The 19,166-nt window shown below is 45.9% G+C and overlaps 1 protein-coding gene and 2 pseudogenes across 1 annotated transcript; 2 read left to right on the top strand and 1 right to left on the bottom strand.

The window, feature by feature from the left end:
• Positions 1-6,270: 6,270 nt before the first annotated feature.
• LOC136460899 (ABC transporter B family member 9-like) lies at positions 6,271-10,482 on the top strand (annotated as a pseudogene).
• Positions 10,483-13,408: 2,926 nt separating this feature from the next.
• On the top strand, positions 13,409-14,384 carry LOC136460900 (uncharacterized; annotated as a pseudogene).
• Positions 14,385-14,937: 553 nt separating this feature from the next.
• On the bottom strand, positions 14,938-17,004 carry LOC136458782 (UDP-glycosyltransferase 88B1-like). The gene has a single exon (XM_066458713.1). The coding sequence runs from the start codon at positions 16,888-16,890 to the stop codon at positions 15,451-15,453; it is 1,440 nt and encodes a 479-aa protein (XP_066314810.1). The 5' UTR covers positions 16,891-17,004; the 3' UTR covers positions 14,938-15,450.
• Between the last annotated feature and the right edge of the window lie 2,162 nt (positions 17,005-19,166).

Raw genomic sequence — 19,166 nt, forward strand, 5'->3', positions numbered from 1 at the left:
CGACGCCAGTACTACATGGCTCCAAAGGAATTGGCTAAAATAAAGAAGCAGTTGGAAGAGTTGTTGGAAAAAGGCTTCATCCGTCCTAGCTCTTCACCATAGGGGTTGTCTAGCCATTTTTGTGAAGAAGAAGGGTGACACTCTTCGGATGTGTGTGGATTACCAGCCCTCTTAATGCGGTAACCATTAAGAACAAGTATCCTTTGCCCCGTATAGATACTTTGTTCGATCAATTAGCTAGTGCCAAGGTGTTCTCCAAAATTGACCTCTGTTTAGGCTATCATCAGATCAAGATTAGACCACAAGATATACCAAATACAGCTTTTTCTACTAGGTATGGGCTGTATGAGTCACCTAGTAATGTCTTTGGTCTCACCAACGCTACTGCTATTCTTCATGTACCTGATGAATTCAAGTTTTATGCCAGTAGCTGGACAAGTTTGTTATGGTATTCATTGATGATATCCTGATATATTATAAGAACTATGAAGAGCATGCCCAACACCTTCGGATAGTACTAGCTCAATTGAGGGAACACAAGCTATACGCTAAATTCAGCAAGTGTGAATTCTGGTTAGATCAAGTGTAGTTTTTGGGGCATGTGTTGACACCTGATGGTATCTCTGTTGACTCTAGCAAGGTGCAAGATGTGTTGAATTGAAAGTCTCCCAAGTCTATGCACCAGGTTCGTTAGTTTCCTTGGTCTAGCTGGATACTATCAGCATTTCATTCCAGACTTCTCCAAGATAGCTCAACCGATGACCAAGCTGCTCCAAAAAGAAGCCAAGTTTAATTGGAGCCTAGCCTATGAAGAAGCCTTCCAAGCTTTGAAGACATTTTTACCACTGCTCCTGTGTTGGCCCAACCAAATATTGATAGACCTTTCAATGTATATTGTGATGCCTCGAAGATGGGGTTAGGATGTGTGCTTATGTAGAATAGGCGTGTGATAGCATATGCTTCGCACCAACTGAAAAAGCATGAAGTGAATTACCCCACTCATGATTTAGAGCTGGTTGTTGTAGTCCACGCTCTAAAAATTTGGAGGCATTACTTGTTGGGCAACAAAGTACACATCTTTACAGATCATAAGAGCCTCAAATATATTTTCACTCAGTCTGAGTTGAATATGAGGCAAAGGAGATGGCTGGAATTGATCAAGGATTATAACTTGGAGGTACATTATCCACCTAGGAAAGGCCAATATGGTAGCTGTTGCCTTGAGCCAAAAGTCATATCAGGTTGAAGAAACACCTTTGTCTCTCAACCATGTAGAGGTGCTGGCTCACATTGCCTTGACCTCAAAATTGCTAGAGCAGAATTAGTTCTGGAGCAAAGGCAAGACACTTTAGAAATTCCTCCCATCAAGAAATTAATTGCCGAAGGGCATGGTCCTCACTTTAGTATTGATGAGCAAGGAGTAGTGAGATACAAAGACAAATTGGTGGTTCCATCAAATGAGGAGCTGAGAAGGAAGATTTTGAATGAAGCCCATCATTCAAAGCTATCTATCCATCCTGGCAGCAACAAGATGTACCATGATTTGTGCCACTTATACTGGTGGTCCAACATGAAGCAGGACATCACCTAGTACATCACGGAGTGCGACACTTGTGGGAGAGTTAAAGTAGATCATATGCGTACTCTAGGATATTTGTAGCCCTTGCCCATTCCTGTTTGGAAATGGGAAGATCTCTCTATGGACTTTGTGGTGGGTTTGTCCCGCACATCCAAGGGCTATGATTCTATTTGGGTCATTATGGACCATCTCACTAAGTCTGCTCATTTTATCCCGGTGGACACTAAATATACAGCCAAGAAGTATGCTGAGATATATTTCGATTGGATTGTGACCCAACATGAAGTTCCCCTTACTATCATCTCTGATAGAGGGTCAGTTTTTGTCTCTCATTTCTAGGAGCCACTACAGGAATGTCTTGGTACTCGTCTCCTCAGAAGCTCAGCTTATCATCCATAAACTGATGGCCAAACTGAAAGGGTGAACTAGGTGCTTGAGGATATGTTGAGAGCTTGTGCCATTTCTTTTCCTAAGAAGTGGGATAGGATGCCTAAAGTTAGCTAAATTTTCTTACAATAATAGCTACCAAGAGAGTATTCGTATGGCACCATTTGAAGCTCTGTATGGAAGAAAGTGTAGGACACCACTTAACTTGGGTTGAAAGTGGGAGACCGTGGATATTTTGGGCCTGATTTCATCAAAGAGGCTCGAGAGCAAGTAAGCATTATTTAGAGTCACTTGAAGGCAGCTCAGAGCCTGACAGAAAGCTTATATAGACAAGCGAAGAAGGCCCTTGCAGTTTGTAGTTGGAGATTATGTGTATCTCAAGGTGTCTCTATGAGAGGGGTGCATCGGTTTGGTATCCATGGCAAGCTAGCCCCTCGATATGTGGGTCCTTACAAGGTTTTGGCATAGTGTGGCCGAGTTGCCTTATCATCTCTAGCTTCCTGATATTTTATCGGCAGTACACGATGTGTTTCACGTTTCATAGTTGAAGAAATGTTTGTGGGTACCTGATGAAGTTGTAGAAATTGAAGGACTTCCACTATCAGCCTGATTTGACTTATATTGAGCACCCTATCAAAATCTTGGATGAAAAGGAAAGAGTGACAAGGAACAGTGTGGTGAAGTTCTACAAGGTGCAGTGGCAAAACCACTCTAAGGATGAGACCACGTGGGAACAAGAGAGCTACATATTGAAGCATTACCCTCATCTTCTCTCTGGTTTAGATAGGTAGTGGTTTACATTGAAATGTATTTCCTATCTCCTTTACCACACTAGGCACATAAAATCTTGGGTCAAGATTTTGTTTTAGGGGGGTAGATTTGTAACACCCTCGGTGTTACATTGTACAGTCTTTTGCTAAAACACTGCATGAGCATCATACTTATGTGTAAATGTGTGTAATATAGGGTGTAAAGCAATACACATAACTTGAAACGTTCATCAAAAATGCGAAACGAATGTTATATTTCATGTCGCGTTTTATCACTTAGGGTTCTCAACTAATTTTTATTGAGCAAGAATACTATAGAATCCACATGCAGGACTTTAATAAAGTTGATAGTACAAACTTCATAGGTGATAGTGAAATACTTGCGGTCGAGAATGGGTGTCACTAGCTTGCTTGGTTGGTAGCTTGGAAATCAAAGTTGACGCAATTCCGAGCGAGACTTAATCAAATTTCTTAAGTTAGAAAACGGTGTGACAAGGCTACATTTGGGAATTCTTATAGGAGAATCGGGTTAAGCAGTGGCATGGTCTTAGGGTTTGTTTTAGTAGCTTGACATGCCATCTTGAGTGTAAAATAGGTGGTGTAGCAACTAGATCACTGAGTTGGATGATTGGGGGCGCTTTAAAAATCATGCAAGGCACGTTCTCGGCCAGCTTCTGCGTCTGGGCACGTTCACCTTGCTCGACACTCAGCGCTGCCGCGCTAGCCACTGACATGCACGTGCTCGCACACCCACACACATGTCACCGTGCTGACCGATCCTGCCCTGGCGTACACACCCGCACCACCATTGTCGTGCCCTAGCAAGCAACTCGCACACGCACGCGCACGCCGTGTTTGGCCACCTGGATGCTTGGTCACCACCGCCATCGTCGTGGGCCCGCTACCCTAGCTCGGCCACTACCGCTGCTTTGTCGTGTCACTAACCCCGTGCATCGCGTCACTATGCTGCTGTAGCCGTGGCCGCTTGTGTGAAGTCACCAGCATGCGCTCTGCCAGAGCCATCGCGTCCACCTGCCGCTCTGCTGCCTCACACTCACCTATGCGGTGCTGTGCATGCGTGGCCACACTTGGCCCTACCCGCACGTTGCCTTGTCGCATGTGGGCATGCTGCCTGCCCTTGCCATCACATCAGCACTTGACAACGCTGCGCTGTTGCCTCTTTAGACCGGTGTCATTCACTACGGCGCAGGGCCAAGCCACCATCGTCGATTTGTAGTTTATGGCCATGCGGCCCACCGTCCTAAGCGCGTTGGCCATTTCTCCATCATCCTATAGCCGTATGCGATTTTGCATCGAATTGATAGCCACGTCCCACCACGGCAGTAATGAGCCAAGCCACGCCTGTCTCCCCCTTGTTCCTCTATCGTCGTGGTCGTCAGACCCGCTCCTCTCAGTTTGGGTCAATGGAGGCACCTTAGTCCAATTAATTTTGCCTACGGCTCCGTTGTGTAGCCAGCCAGCCACTTGACCCTAGCTTGTAGTGAGCCTCGCCGTGCCATGCTCCAATTTGGAGTTTCCTTCCCACCGGGTCATTAAGACTGTTGTGGCACGTGTTGAAGGCAAAGTCCCCTCTCCAGAGCTACTCGCGTTCAATTTGTGCACCGCCAGCTTTGCCTCCACCTGCGCACCTTTGCCTAATCGCTACCACCGCCTCACCTCCCCTGACGCAGCCTTGCCACCGCCATGCGCCACCGCACTATCCGTGTGCACGCGGCTAGCTCAGCTCGGGCCACCTCCAGTCGAACCACCACCTCTGTCTGTGGTCCATGGTGAGTTTCTTGAGCTCACTCGCTGTCCTATTTGCCTCGGCGTTGTTGTAGCTCACCGAAATGTCACTGTTTTTAGTGTAGGAGCTCTACCACCATGGTTTGGCCTTGCTGCGGTGTCCTAGCTCGTGTTTCCTTCACCCAGTGCTTTGCGTTCACGCCTAGGTAGGTATCGGCTCTATAGATTGGGCAAGGAAGGGCTGCCCTGGCCGGCGTAACCACCCGGTGCCAGCGTCGCCACGCCGGTGCGCGTGCGAGGGCCTGAGGGTAGGACCGTGGTAAAGATGGAAAATGGGAGGGGCGTAGCTATAAGATAGCAGACTAGCGAAATAGTGCTCGTGTGATTATTGGGTAGGCCGAGGGTGTTTTTGCAAGATGACCGGCGTGCGTGGGTCCTCCCATCGTGCGCCGTTGTCGCGTAGACTAGGCCGCGCCCCCGTGTGGGGCATGCTGGTGTGTCGCATGCGCGTGCGCCGAGCGAATGTGAGTGTGCTGCGCTGGAGTGGGCCGCTCTTGTCGCTCGCGGGCCGCGTGGTGGAAATTGATTTTTCATTTTTCTAGTAAATTAGTAAAGGCTTATTCAATTTAGTTTTGAGGCTGAACTTTGATGAATTTGTAGTAAATCTGATAGATGTCCAAAAATAGTGAAACAAAATTTGTTAAGTTCACAAAAATGCTATCTATCTATTGTTGTAGTTAGTTTACAGTTAGCTGTGATAATGATAGATTCATAAATTCACTTTAGAAAGCTTAGTATTATTTAGATTCATATTTGTAGCAATTTTGTGGCAAATCGTGATAGCTTAGCTATGAAATTTTTACAGTAGGATCATTAGATTATTATGTACTCTCTGTAATTTTTGTAGTCCTAGAGTAGGTTGATAAATAGAGTAGCTATTACTCCTTGTTTTATCATATATATAGAGTAAATCGGTATTAGAGAAAAGAATGTTGTTAGTTACCAAGATAATACATGTCATGTTTCATACTTGTTAGTGGTAACAATAGGTAACTTAGCACCTTAGTCGGTAGGACTAGCTTAGTAGCTTGATAGATGTATTTTGATTTTAAGAGTTGATGTTGCCATATTACTAAGTGTTGTATCATCATTTCATGCATGTAGGTCACGAGTTTGTAGAGTTCGTGCCTACGGACGAACATGACTACGAGGAGGTCATTGAGGAGTACGAGGAAGATATTCTCATATAGGAGGGAGCCCTAGAGCTGTTCGGTGCTGACTTTGTTGACCCACTGCCTGCCCAAGGCAAGTCCCGGTGCATAACCCCTATTTTTGAATGATTACTGAATATATATATGATGTGCATTTACGTTATAGGCATTTTATGAAAACTACATACATAGATATACTTACCTATGAGTCCTACCTGTATAGATCGAGTAACTGCTATGCTCAGGGTATCGGTAGTGTGAGTAACCTGCCATTACTCACAATAGGTGATAATTATGATCACTCGTGATAAAATGGTGGAAAGAAAAAATGGTGACCGAGCAGGGATATGGTTTGGGTATTGATGGGTGTAAGAGGTTGTGTCCTACTCCAATAGGGCATAGCTTGGTTACACTTTTTCCCTGTCTGTGTCGGTTAAGGACCGGCTGTTGCATAAGTCTCTAGGCAAGTTACAGATTTATTATCCCAAGCACATACTTAGGTATGGGCGTAGGGAAGACTTGTTGCTCCCTTGTCGTGGGTTCCGACTCTTTTTGAACTAACTGAATTGAGGCAGGGATGGTGGAGGTCCTTGCACCACACTAAGTCCGGGACTTAGAAGCGGGGGCTTGGAGTCCAAGTTTGGACGGGGACTTAGACCCCATGACAGGAGGGTGATGGGTTGGTCCTGCTTGTGCCTAGGGTGTAAGAAGGGCATGTATTTTCAGGGTACCCAGCTGGGAGACATTGATTCACAAATTGCCAGGCGACCCGGTACGGCTTGTTTGGGGTCTAGCACCGTAGTAAGAACTGAAAGATGGAAGATGATAAAATGGAACTGATTGCTCAACTCTTGCTTGAAAGTAGAACATGTGCTTACATAGAATGACTAGATAATAAATTAATCATGGCTGCTAATAATAACATAAATAAGGACTCACTATTAGTATTGCTTTCTACAAAAATAAAACCAACAAACCATAAAGTTTATCATATTCCTTGGAGTCGGAAAATTATTTCCACTAGTCGGATAAGTCTTGCGAGTACATTGTGTACTCAGAGTTTATTTTCCCTGTTGCAGGTAATTCTTGAGGAGTACCATTGTGTGAAGGATTCTTCTGGTGGGCACAAACGGATCCTTGTTCTTTGTCGATAGATGTTTAATATCATTCCGCTGTTTAATATTCCGCTCTCTTCTCAGATCCGAACGGGCTGCGTTCTTTTCTTGACGCGCGCCGGCGAAGACGGTGGTGCGGCACCTTTTCCCGCGCGGTGGCGGTGGTGACCGGCAGTTGAGTGACGCCCACCACCCTCCTGGTCTCTTTTCTATTTTCTTTTACCCGGTTAGGGTTAGGGTTTCAATCCGAATCGGATCAAACCCTCTGTTACTCTTCGATTTCTTTTCAATTCTCTACCCTATACTAGATCTACACACTGTTAACCCGGCTCCGATACCATTATTAAGAACACAGTACCTCTGAAACGTAGATCAGGGGTAAACATCTTACTTAGATGGAGAAATGGGTTCCTCTACTTCGCCCTGGCACAGTTGCGCCGTAGCCGCGTGGACGCCGGTGTCGTGGGAGCTCGGCGCGGTGGAGTCCAGCTTAGTGGTGGCGATGTAGAGGCGACGGTGATGCGAGGTGCCGCGGTCCGGTGGTGACGGCGAAGTCAGTGGGTCTTCCCGTCGCTGACAGCACTCTCTTTAGATCGGGTTAGGTTTAGCTGTTGGTGGTTCACGGCGGCTCAGGTCAACCTCGTAGTTAGAGCCCTGATCTCCATCTCTCTTTATAGTGCTGTGTGACAGGGGTCCACCAAGCATATTAGGGTTGGACGTACCCGACCAGGGCGTAGATCCAAGGGCCCAGTAGGCCGTTGAGCCTATTGGTAGAGATCAACTAACATCATGGAGAAACATTTTCAGTTAGAGAATCACTTCTCACAGAGAATCAGCTTTCACAGAGAACCTTGAGTAGGAGGAGCTCTACCAAACATGCCCATATATTTGGACTCTTATTTTCACACCATACTAAGTTAATGACAATGGGTTGCTCATTTTGCAGTTATTATATGAAGATGCAAGTCAAATGACCATGGATTCCGTCACTAGCATCAGGACTGTAGCTTCCTTTTGTGGTGAGAAAAGAGTGATGGCAATATACAATAAAAAATGTAAAGCCTCAAAGAATCAAGGGGTTAGAACAGGAATGGTAGCAGGCCTAGGTTTTGGCTTCTCATACCTGATGCTGAATCTTACATATGGTCTTTGTTTCTATGTCGGGGCACAATTTATACGTCATGAAAAATATACTTTTAGTGCTGTTTTCAAGGTAAAAATGCATTATTTAAAAAGTATTTTTACCTTTCTTTTCCTGAACACGCAGGAGAACAGTGTTTTTACCTTTAGATTAGAATTTCACTTCTTGTTATAAAATATTAACAAATGCTAGTAGCCAAGAAAAAAATAGCGGGCTATAGCGGCGCTATAGCCGCGCTATAGCGGTGGGAGAAGTCTGCCGCTAAGTTATTGGTCTTTTTAACGCTATGACGACTTTCGCCACTATTTGCCGCTATAGCGCCGCTAAACGCTGTGACGATTTTCTACTTATTAATTATCATTTGCTACTAATTTGATATTTTGGACGGTTAAATTTTCATAAATTATGTTGTAATGTCATTTGTTATTTGGTAATGTTACTTAGAATTGTGGAACCTTAGAAACATATTTGTGTTCATCGAATTTCATATTTGCCATGTTTTTTTATTAATTACTGGTGTTTTTCATGTTTTTTTATAAAAAACGCTATCTGGCATAGCGCTGCTATAGCTTCTGAAAAAAAAATTGCCGCTATTTTCAATAGCCCGCTATTTTAAACAGTGGCTGGTAGTCCCTAAACTATTAAGCCATTCTGATTTAGGTCTCCAAATTATGAAACTGCATATCTTGGTCTCTTAACTATTTAAGTACCCCAATTGGGATCCAAAGCAGCCATGCCACAATCCATTAGCTGACGTGGCATTTTAGGGTGGAACCAATTGTGGGTCCGCTGGTCATAATTACGCAGGCGGTCCCTAAATTATTTTGTGATTTGTCTAAGTCCCTATGCTATGAACATATAAAGGTTCCTAATCTATTCAAATACCCAATCCCGATCCAAAAGCAATCCCTTCACGTTCCATTCATCAAAGCTCGGCTTGCGGGGATAGGCTTCTGAGCCTTTGCTCATTCTTGATTTTGTGTCTTCTTCTCATCTTGTCTAGCAAGGACTTCTTGATGCTACCTGCAAGCATGGCTGGACAGGGGCCAATTGCTCCTCGTCATGGTGAAGTTGTCCAGAATGTCCCTAGAGATGTTGCATAATAGCCTTGATGCATCTGGACGTGACACCGAGCTCCTTGTAGCTGCAGCGTGGTGGCCGATGGAGCGGAGCAAGGCGAGTGCGTCCCATCATCGGTGGAGAAGACAAGTGGATGCTTTGGACCGAAATTGGAGTAATTTAATAGATTATAGGGACCCAGCCACACAATTTGGGGATCTAGGTGAGAATCACATGATAGTTTAGGGACCACCCTGTAATAATGAGTTATGGACCCATATATCGGTTCCACGCTAAAGCAGTGTGGTTGATTTAGACCAGGACTGGAGTACTTAAATTAAATAGTTTAGGGGGATAGATATATAATTTCATAGTTTGGGGATCTAAATGAGAATGACATACTAATTTTGGGTAATTTATACTTTGATAAATTAACTCATGTGGTTATGTCTTGCAGGTTTTCTTTGCATTGATGTTGTCAACAGTTGGAATATCTGAAACAAGTGCATTGGCTTCTGATTCCAAAAGGGCCGAGGAGTCAACTATATCCATATTTGCTTTGTTAGACCGTAAGTCGAAAATTGACTCAGGTAGCGACGAAGGTTTGATATTAGAAGAGGTCAAGGGTGACATCGATTTCCGGCATGTCAGCTTCAAGTATCCAAGCCGCCCTGATGATCAAATCTTCAGCGATTTTACACTGCATATTCCCTCTGGAAAGGTTAGCCTATTATATCCCTCTGCAATATTGTAATTTCTACGATAATATAATTAACATCTTACTCACATTATTGGTTTCATACAGACTGTTGCCCTTGTTGGGGAGAGTGGCAGCGGCAAGTCAACAGTAATTGCTCTGTTCGAGCAATTCTATAGACCTGATTCAGGTACCATCTCACTGGATGGAATGGACATTAAGAAATGAAAGATAAATTGGCTGAGGGATCAGATGGGACTGGTGAGCCAAGAGCCTGTGCTATTCAATGACACAATCCATGCCAACATAGCCTACGGGAAGCACGGGGAAGTCATGGAAGAGGAGCTCATCAAGGTCGCAAAGCTAGCCGATGCACATGAGTTCATCTCAAGCCTTCCCCAGGGATATGACACCAATGTTGGAGAAAGAGGGGTGCAGCTATCTGGCGGCCAGAAGCAGCGGGTAGCTATCGCAAGGGCTATACTGAAAGATCCCAAGATACTGCTGCTTGATGAGGCAACAAGCGCCCTGGATACTGAGTCTGAGCGCACCGTGCAGGATGCCTTGGATAATGTGATGGTTGGCAGGACCACGGTTATCGTGGCGCACCGTCTGTCGACAATCAAAGGTGCTGACGTCATTGCAGTTCTCAAAGATGGCATGATAGTGGAGAAAGGAAGACATGAGGCACTGATGAACATCAAAGATGGATTCTACGCTTCGCTTGTCGAACTTCGTTCAGCCTCACAAGATGGGCATCAGAGGCTTTGCTCCTAATGACAGGCATTCTGTATCCTCCTTGCCTCTTCTCTTTGCTGCTATGGTTCAAGCCCGCTATGGATTCTCTAGGGTGTCAAGAAGAAATTAAGAAGTGAACATTGGCAGTGTTTGGTTAAGATTTTGTAATGCACATTGTAGCATAGGTACGCAAATAACGGCATGGATATGCATTCATTATAGGTATGTGTATTGGTTACCACCCAGAGCATCCATATAAATAAGGTACACCTTGCAATTCCACATCTAAAAATACTTTATCTAAAGTGTGCTTAGGAATAAGAGGATTAATCCTACGGCATTTCATTGTACAATTAATTTTCTACGACTTTCAGAAAACCATGCAGCGTGCAACTTTGCACTCACTGAATGACTCCTGTTTACGTTCATAACTCAGAATCCTTGAAATTCCGTATAAATAAATCTCTATGTAACGAAATCAGAACCAAGCTCAGGCTGTTCATGGTGCCACGTCGCCAGTTCTTATCGGCCGTCTGATTCACGTGCTGAGTTACATCGAGGCGCGACCGGTCTGTGCAAGCACCATACTCCTATCTTGCAGCGCATTTCAAACTCAGAACCATAAGAATTGGGAGTGAAAGCAAAGGTATTGCACCAGAAGAACAATAGAGTACACCTGCATATATAGGCGAGGGCGATCTATACTTTATTGCACTGTCATTTATTATGAGTCTTGGATTAAATGATTTAAGGTCAGACCTAATTAAAATATTTAAATTCAATAAAAAAATAGCTAGCTTATTATTATTGGATTCACGGACGTCATGTAACAAATTGTATGTGTACGAATATATCTGCTAGTATTTTTTAAAAACAAAAATGCTGCTACAACATTTTACCCAATTTCTAAAACACACGTTTAGGCCCCTTTGGATTGAAGGATTGGAATAGGATTTTTGGAGGATTCACATTCCTAAGGATTTTTCCCTATCTGGCCCTTTGGATCACAGGAAAGTAAAGGAATAATTCCTTAGGATTGCAATCCTATGGCCTGATTCCAGAATCCAGAGGAAATTAAACATGAGGTAGACAAACTTTCCTGGCGCGAAATCAGACTTGTCGCGCGCCTCGCTCGTTCTCGTTCCTCGCGCACGGCCAACGACAAACGCACCTCCCGCCTCCCCCCCCCACCCCCCATCGCCGGCTCGCGCGACGACCGCGGCATCACCGCTGCACGGGACAGCGCGACGCCCTCCCCATCGCCAGCCATCGAGTCGCTCCTCCATGGCGGGTCCTCCAACTCTTCCAGCTTCCGTCGCCATCAGCTAATCAGCTCACTGTCCAACACCCCGCCCTCCGTCTGGTGCAGATCCGCAAATTCGTGGCCAGCTGCATCTCCCATGGTCGGTGGAGAGGCATTAATGTCTCCGTCGCCCCAGTCGACTAGCTCCTCCTCGTACGCCTCTTCCATGGCCTGGGGCGAGCACCGCATCAAGGCAAGGGGCCAGGTTGGGGGCAGCGGATATCGGGGCTGCTGCTGCGGATTTGGTGGTGGTCGCCGGCGTCCGGGTGTCCGCCGGCGAGGGTTGGTGTGGATGGGCTTTCAAACTCGCTGTAGTGTTGTTGATGGAGATCGTCAGGAGAAGACTTGAAGAAAGATTACCGTAGTGTTAAAATTTGGTGGCCGGAAGTGGTTTTGGATGGGAGAACCCGTCATGGCAGGACCATTATGCAAGCAAAGCAAAGAATGTACCAGTTCCTCTGACGCTGCTGCATATATGTATAAGCACTGTAGCGGCAAGTTTGCTGTTTTGAATGCAATGGCTAGCTGTTCACATCCAGACTGTTGTATAGGATTCCTTTGTTTGTCCTATGGTGTTACCAAAGAGCTTCTCATTTATTTCCATGTGTTTATTAATCCTATAGGATTGGAGAAACATGATACATTAATTCATATGGTTTTCTTATCCTACAGTTTTTCTATCCTTGAATCCTAAGGGCGCCTTGGCATGTGTTTGGTTGGAGGGATTTGTAGGGGCGGGATAGGATGGACCTGGGATTTGGGCTGTTTCGATGGGAGTCAGCCCAGGGAGAAGGACATCCCACCTAGCATATTCCTCTCAGATTCCTTGACTCCCCATCCCACTTTTTTACACGGACAGGGGCAGCCCTGCTTTCTTCTCACCACTCACTGCGACTTCGTTCCTTCTCGGAAAAAAGGCTCGAGCGGGCGAGAGCTTGGTGGCGGCGCATCCATCACCAGCGCGGGATGTGGGGCCACAGCGCTTGGCGGCGGTGTGGCACCAGGCGGCGCGTCGACGGCGCGGCACCGGCCCCGCGGCGGCGGCGCGGCACGGGCCCTCTCGGCGGCGGCGTGGGCTGTGGTCGGTAGCGGCGGCGCGGCCTGTCGTCGGCGACGGCGGTGCGGCACACGTCCGGCAGCTTCGTCCTCCTTCTACATTAGCAGATTTGTGATTTGTCCAAGGTATACAAACCCTAACACAATGGATTTGCCCAAGATTTGTGATCTCCATTAGCAGATTTTTTTGTTGCCTCCAGTAGTTCAACAGGTATGATGTGATTTATGTTTAAGACATGTTTGCTTCTGCATATGGTAAAAAAAACAGCAAAAGTCCTATGGGATTTTTTTCCCTACGTACTTGCGGATCAGATGTGGGTAGACACCGTCAAAACCATTATGCAAATTAATATATAGTATCTCTATGTATTTTTATGTATTTAGACAAACAATTGTGGATCAACTGTGTTGAATTTAATTTGTATGGACATATGGCTTGCTGAAATGTATGTGCAGCTCGTTGGAATTTGTATGACATATGCCTTGCTGGAATTTGTATGACATATGTCTTGCTGAAATTTATGGACATATGTCTTGCTGAAATTTATGGACATATTCGTTTTTGATCCATGCATTTGTGTTTCCAGGTTTTGTATATGATAGGTCATGGCAGACCTGAACGAGGAAGTTGGGGGAACAAATGGACATGCTGTATGGACAGCACCAGAGACCGCTTTTATGCTGACTCACCTAGCCAATTTGGTGGCTAGTGGCACAAAGACATGTTCTGGCTTTAAGAAAGCCCATTTGAACACTTGTGCTAAAGCTATCAATGAAAAGTTCAGGACCATGAAGACTGGGTAGCAAGTTAAAAATCATTTGAAGACACAACAAAGGAAGTTTGCAAAGATGACCAAGCTTAGAAAAGTGAGTGCTGCTGGTTGAGATGAGGACAACTTCATTATCACTCTTGATGAGGAGCACTACAATGACTATGTTAAGGTATAATTACAAAAAACTTAATCAGCATGTTAAGTTCTAATTGTTTGCTTCTAAATAAACTTCCATTTATCCATTGTAGGATCACAAGGCTGATGCTGAATTCTTGAACAAGCGCCTTCCAAACTATGGTGAGATACGGACAATCTTTGAAAATAGTATGGCAACAGAAAAGTTTGCCAAGGACTCAAATTCTGCATTAGGTATTGAAAAAGCTAACACTGAAAATGAAGACCTGAATGCAAATGCTGTGAGTGAGTTGAATGAAAATGGTGAGAGTGAGGCCACTCCCTCTCCTTCTAATCAAGGGGCTACCATATCAGCAAGCAAGCCAAAGGAAGCTAGGATTGGTGGGGATGAAGAGGATGGGCTGATTGCTGTAATCAGTCATGTTGGTGACAGACTTGCTGAAGCTATAGAGAAGGCCTGTGCTGCACCCCCACCACAGCCCACCAATGATTTACCAAATGATCTATTCAACATGTTGATTAACCTTCCAGGTTTCGATGCCGCCCAGTTAAATCTGTACTACCAGTATTTGGTGGCCAATAAAGACATGGGACGCGCATTCTACAACCTTTCTTTTGACCATAAGTTGATGTGGGTGGCTATGTTTGTCTCTGAGAGGTTCCCAGGACAGTGAAATAGGGGCTTCAATGGTTCTTTTACTTGCAAGGTTCCCAGGACAGTGAAACAAGGAATTCAATGCTTCTTTTGCTTGCACCACATGAGACAGTTAGTTGTGGTTAACTAATTCCAAGGCTCGAACTATATATTGTGACTAGCCTTGAATTTACTATCATGTGTTTGTATATTATGTGGTAGGTTAAAACTTATACAATTTGTAAAGCTTAGAACTGTTATGTATAAGCCTTGAACTTCTATTGTGTCCAAGAACTTAGCATGACCTGTAGTCTTGACACTTGCTAATATATGTGAGTTAAGACCTTTATGACAAACTGTGCACTTAAATGTTACATATGTATTTATCCTTTTTAATATATTTATGGTGATTTTAGATGGTAATGTCTTTTTTTTAGATATATCTGTGCTGATTTCAGATGGCAATACATGTGCGTGATGCTAAGAGATAAAAGACAGTAAGAATACCTACGTTACGAGGGAGGTGATCATATCCCTTCATCCAACATGAGACAGAATCACTCTGTCTCACTTTATCCTCCTAACCAAATAGAAAACAGGGATCATCCTATTCCACTAACCAAATAAAAATAGTAACCATTCTATTCCAAAAAACAGAATCACGACCCTAACAACCATCCTATTACAGAAAACAGAGTCACGACCACGACCATCTCATTCCATTTGGCCTCTCCACCAAACGCTACCTTGGCCACGTTTAGATTGAAAGTTTTTCAACCTGATAAATAGTACCACTTTCGTCTTATTTGATAAATATTGTCCAATCGTTGACTAACTAGGCTCAAAAGATTCATCTCGTGATTTCCAACTAAACTGTGTAATTAGTTTTTTTTTACCTATATTTAATACTCTATGCAAGCGGCTAAAAATTGATGTGATGGAGAGAGAGTGAAAAAACTTGGAATTTTGAAGAGAACTAAACAAGGCCCTTGTAGAACACGCAGCCCGGCAGTCTCATTGATGACCAACTGGCGGCTAGCCCACTTTCTCCCAGTGGACTAGTGTGCGTCAACGTCCGTCCGTTCCAACAATCCACACCAACCACGTCAAGTGCGTTTCCACTGGTCCACCAGCCCGGCCAGTGCGGCCTCCGACTCACCGCCCTCGCGCAGCGCGTCCTTGGCCTGCCGCATGGCCTCCAGCGTGCGCTCCCGGAGCCTCCTCCCGCCTTCGGAGTCCATGAGCCATCGCACCTTGGCAGCAACCTCCTCGGCCGCCACGAGGCCCGTGTCGCTGTCGTACCCTTCCACGGCCACGGCCAGCTGCATCTCCTTCTCCAGGAACACCCGGTTGAGCCGCTGCTCCGCGTAGAGCGGCCACGCCAGCATCGGCACGCCCGCCATCACCGCCTCCAGGACCGAGTTCCAGCCGCAGTGCGTCACGAAGCCGCCCACGGACGCGTGCGCCAGCACGTCCCGCTGCGGCGCCCACGACCTGACGACGACGCCTCTGTCCTTGGTCCGGGCCAAGAACCCCTCCGGGAGGAGCGCGTCCAGGTCCGGCTCCGGCGGCTTCTCGAACTTCTTCGCCGGGTCGTCGCTGGGCGGCGCCCGGACCACCCACAGGAACCGCTGCCCGCTGGCTTCCAGGCCGGCCGCCACCTCCCTGATCTGCTCCGCGCTGAACCGGCCGATGCTGCCGAAGCAGAGGAACACCACGCTGGCCCTGGGCTGCGCGTCCAGCCACGCCAGGCACTCCTCGCCGCCCTTGCCCAGCACCTCCTCCGACTTGATGAGCGGCCCGATGCAGTAGATGGGCGGGGTCGGGAGGCCGGGGGGCGTGCAGTGGCCCGCGGCCACGGTCTCGACGGCGCGCTGTTCCAGTAAGCGGAACGTGTTGACGAGGAGGCCCTGGGAGCGGCAGAGGTCTCTGAAACTCCTTAGGAAGCCGTCGTAGGCCGCGTCGTCGCGCTCCATGATGGGCAGGATGGAGTGCGTCGCCGGGAACGGCGGGATGCCCGGCACGTGCACGAGCTCCTCCCCCATGTCCTGGAAGCTCGCCGTGGTCCGCTCGTGGAGCACCGGGAGGTACAGAAAGAAGGCCAGGATCTCGGCGCCCGAGGTGAAGAAGAAGTAGGCGGGCACACGGAGCTCCTCCGCCACGTCCAGCGCGATGCTGCAGAAGAAGTCGACGACGAGCACGGCCGGGGACGCGGCGGCCAGGAACTCGCGGAGGTGCGGGTTGGAGACGCGGACGAGCTCGAAGGTGAGCGCCTCATGGTGCTTGGACTTGACGGGCGGGAGGCGCTCGACCTTGGGCAGGCGGTGGAAGGAGATGGACGGGTTGGCCGCGGAGACGCCGGCCAGGAAAGGCCCCGTGGCGCCCGTGTTGTAGGGCGGCTCGACGACGACGATTGTGACGGACAGCCCCCGCGCGCCGAGGATCTTGCCAAGCTCGATCATGGAGACCAGGTGGCCCATCCCCGGCGAAGGGTATAGCACAACCGGTCTCTGGGCGAGCCCCGTCGCGGCGGCGGCGGCCTTCATTTTCCCCACCGAAGGATTGCTTGCGTAGTTGCGCTGGCTAGTGGAGTGGCGGACAGTGACAACCTTTCTGCTGTGACTCTGTGAGAACTAATGGAAGCAATCTCGTGACGCTTTATATAAAGAATCTGTCTATGCTACACCCGTGTGTTTCACGAGGACCTAGCACTCGGTTGTTAGATTAGTGTAAAACACACGATTTTTGTCAGGACCAAACTTCGGTTGTTTCAGAGGAAAGTAGCACACGATATCTAACAACGTTAGATTTAAATCAAACGGCTGCCCACACAATTAACAAGTCACAACAAATTAATATAACAAGCCACAAATTTTTTTTCTATAGTTAGACAAGGACAAAAAATTAATGTATATGTTGACACAAAGACAATTAACAAGTCATAATTTTTTTTTCTATAGTTAGATAAGGACAAAAAATTAATATATTATAACACAAAGACAATTTACAAGTCATAATTTTTTCTATAGTTAGACAAGGACAAAAAATTAATATATATGTTGACACAAACACCCTGTTCGCTTGTTGGTTTCAGCCAGCCCAAACTAGCCAGCCAACAGTGTTTTCCTCTCACAACAAACCAGCACCAACCAGCCCAGAAACCAACCAGTGAATAGGCCAAAAGACAATTAACAAGTCACAATTTTTTTTTCTATAGTTGGATAAGGACAAAAAAATTAATATATTATAATACAGAGACAATTAACAAGTCATAATTTTTTTCCTATAGTTAGATAAGGATAAAAATTAATATATATGTTGATAAAAAACAATTAACAAGTCACAATATTTTTCCTTATAGTTAGACAAGGACAAAAAAAATAATATATTATAACACAAGGACAATATATTATAACACAAAGATACGTACATGTATTCCCACGTCAAGTGTACATGGTACGTACGTGTATTACTGGCCCGTGTCAGGCGTACACGGTACGTCGGTATGTACGTGTATCTCTGTATGCCTAACTCAGACGGCAGCAGCCGAGACAAATCAAACAGCACATGAAATCGAGCGTCAAATCCAGCGGGCAGGAAATCGCGTGTCGCCAGGAAACAAAACAACCTGAGTGTTGTAACCGAGGCAATGATCCTGTGGACTAAAATCCATATGTTTTTTTTTTCTAAAACACACGTGTATTATATAGTATTTCTGCGCGCGAGGCCTTTTGCCAGTCCACGTTTGGGCCCAGTTTAGTTGCCAATTTTTTTGGCAAAATGCTACTGTAGCATTTTCGTTGTTATTTGGCAATTAGTGTCCAATCATAGTCTAATTAGGCTTAAAAGATTCGTCTCGTGGATTTCGTCTAAACTGTGTAATTAGTTTTATTTTTTATTTATATTTAATGCTTCATGCATGCGTCCAAAGATTTGATGTGACGGGAAATCTTGAAAAATTTGGCGTTTTGGAGGGGAACTAAACAGGCCCTTGGTTTGGCTGGCAGCTGCCTATTGATATTTTCTTTTTCTTTTTTTTGATAGGTCCTATTGATATTTTTTTATAACACACACGTGCACCAAATATGTTCATCGTTATAAATACATTTACGCATATATACACCACACCATGTTTGTTTGAACTTATTAGCCCGACTTATTAGCTATAGTACAGTGTTTTTTCTCTCATAATAAAACATTATCAGCCGCATAAACCATCAGCGTCCAAACAGAGGAGCGAAGCAAAGCCACTTTTTTAGACTTGCTCCTAGAAGTCCTGTATTAGAGATCGCGATTCGTAAAAGGAGCTGACGTATTTTGTTCGCTTCTCTTATAATCCGTACTTTTCAGCTTGTTTTTTTAGCCAAAACTGTATTTTTCTCAAACAACAAATTGATCGAAATAGTATTTCTGCTTATTTTTTCAGCGAAGCGAACGACCACGAGCGCTACCTAACATGGCCTTCGTATGTTTTAGGTGGACAACTCTGGACTCAGCACGCAATGTTCAGCTGGTGAAAAGGATTTGAGCTACCTGTGGAAAAGAGGGGAACACACATTTCGTCGGTCTACTGTGGTCCCACTGTCATGGATGCACGGTAACACGACGCCCGCCACATGTGAAAGTGTACAGAATGCCAATTTCGCAACGCCACTCGGCTTTGAACATTAATTAGACGATGAATGAACGACCGACGGACGCACATGCCGAAATAATGGCTACCTGCGGGCCGGGGACGGGTCGCACCCCCGCTCGCGCTCAATAAAGCGTGCGGAGCTCCAGTGAGAGCGATGTGGCAACGTCATCGATGACAAAATAGAAT

Source organism: Miscanthus floridulus, chromosome 6 (genome assembly GCF_019320115.1).
Source record: "Miscanthus floridulus cultivar M001 chromosome 6, ASM1932011v1, whole genome shotgun sequence".
Taxonomy (NCBI): Eukaryota; Viridiplantae; Streptophyta; class Magnoliopsida; order Poales; family Poaceae; genus Miscanthus; species Miscanthus floridulus.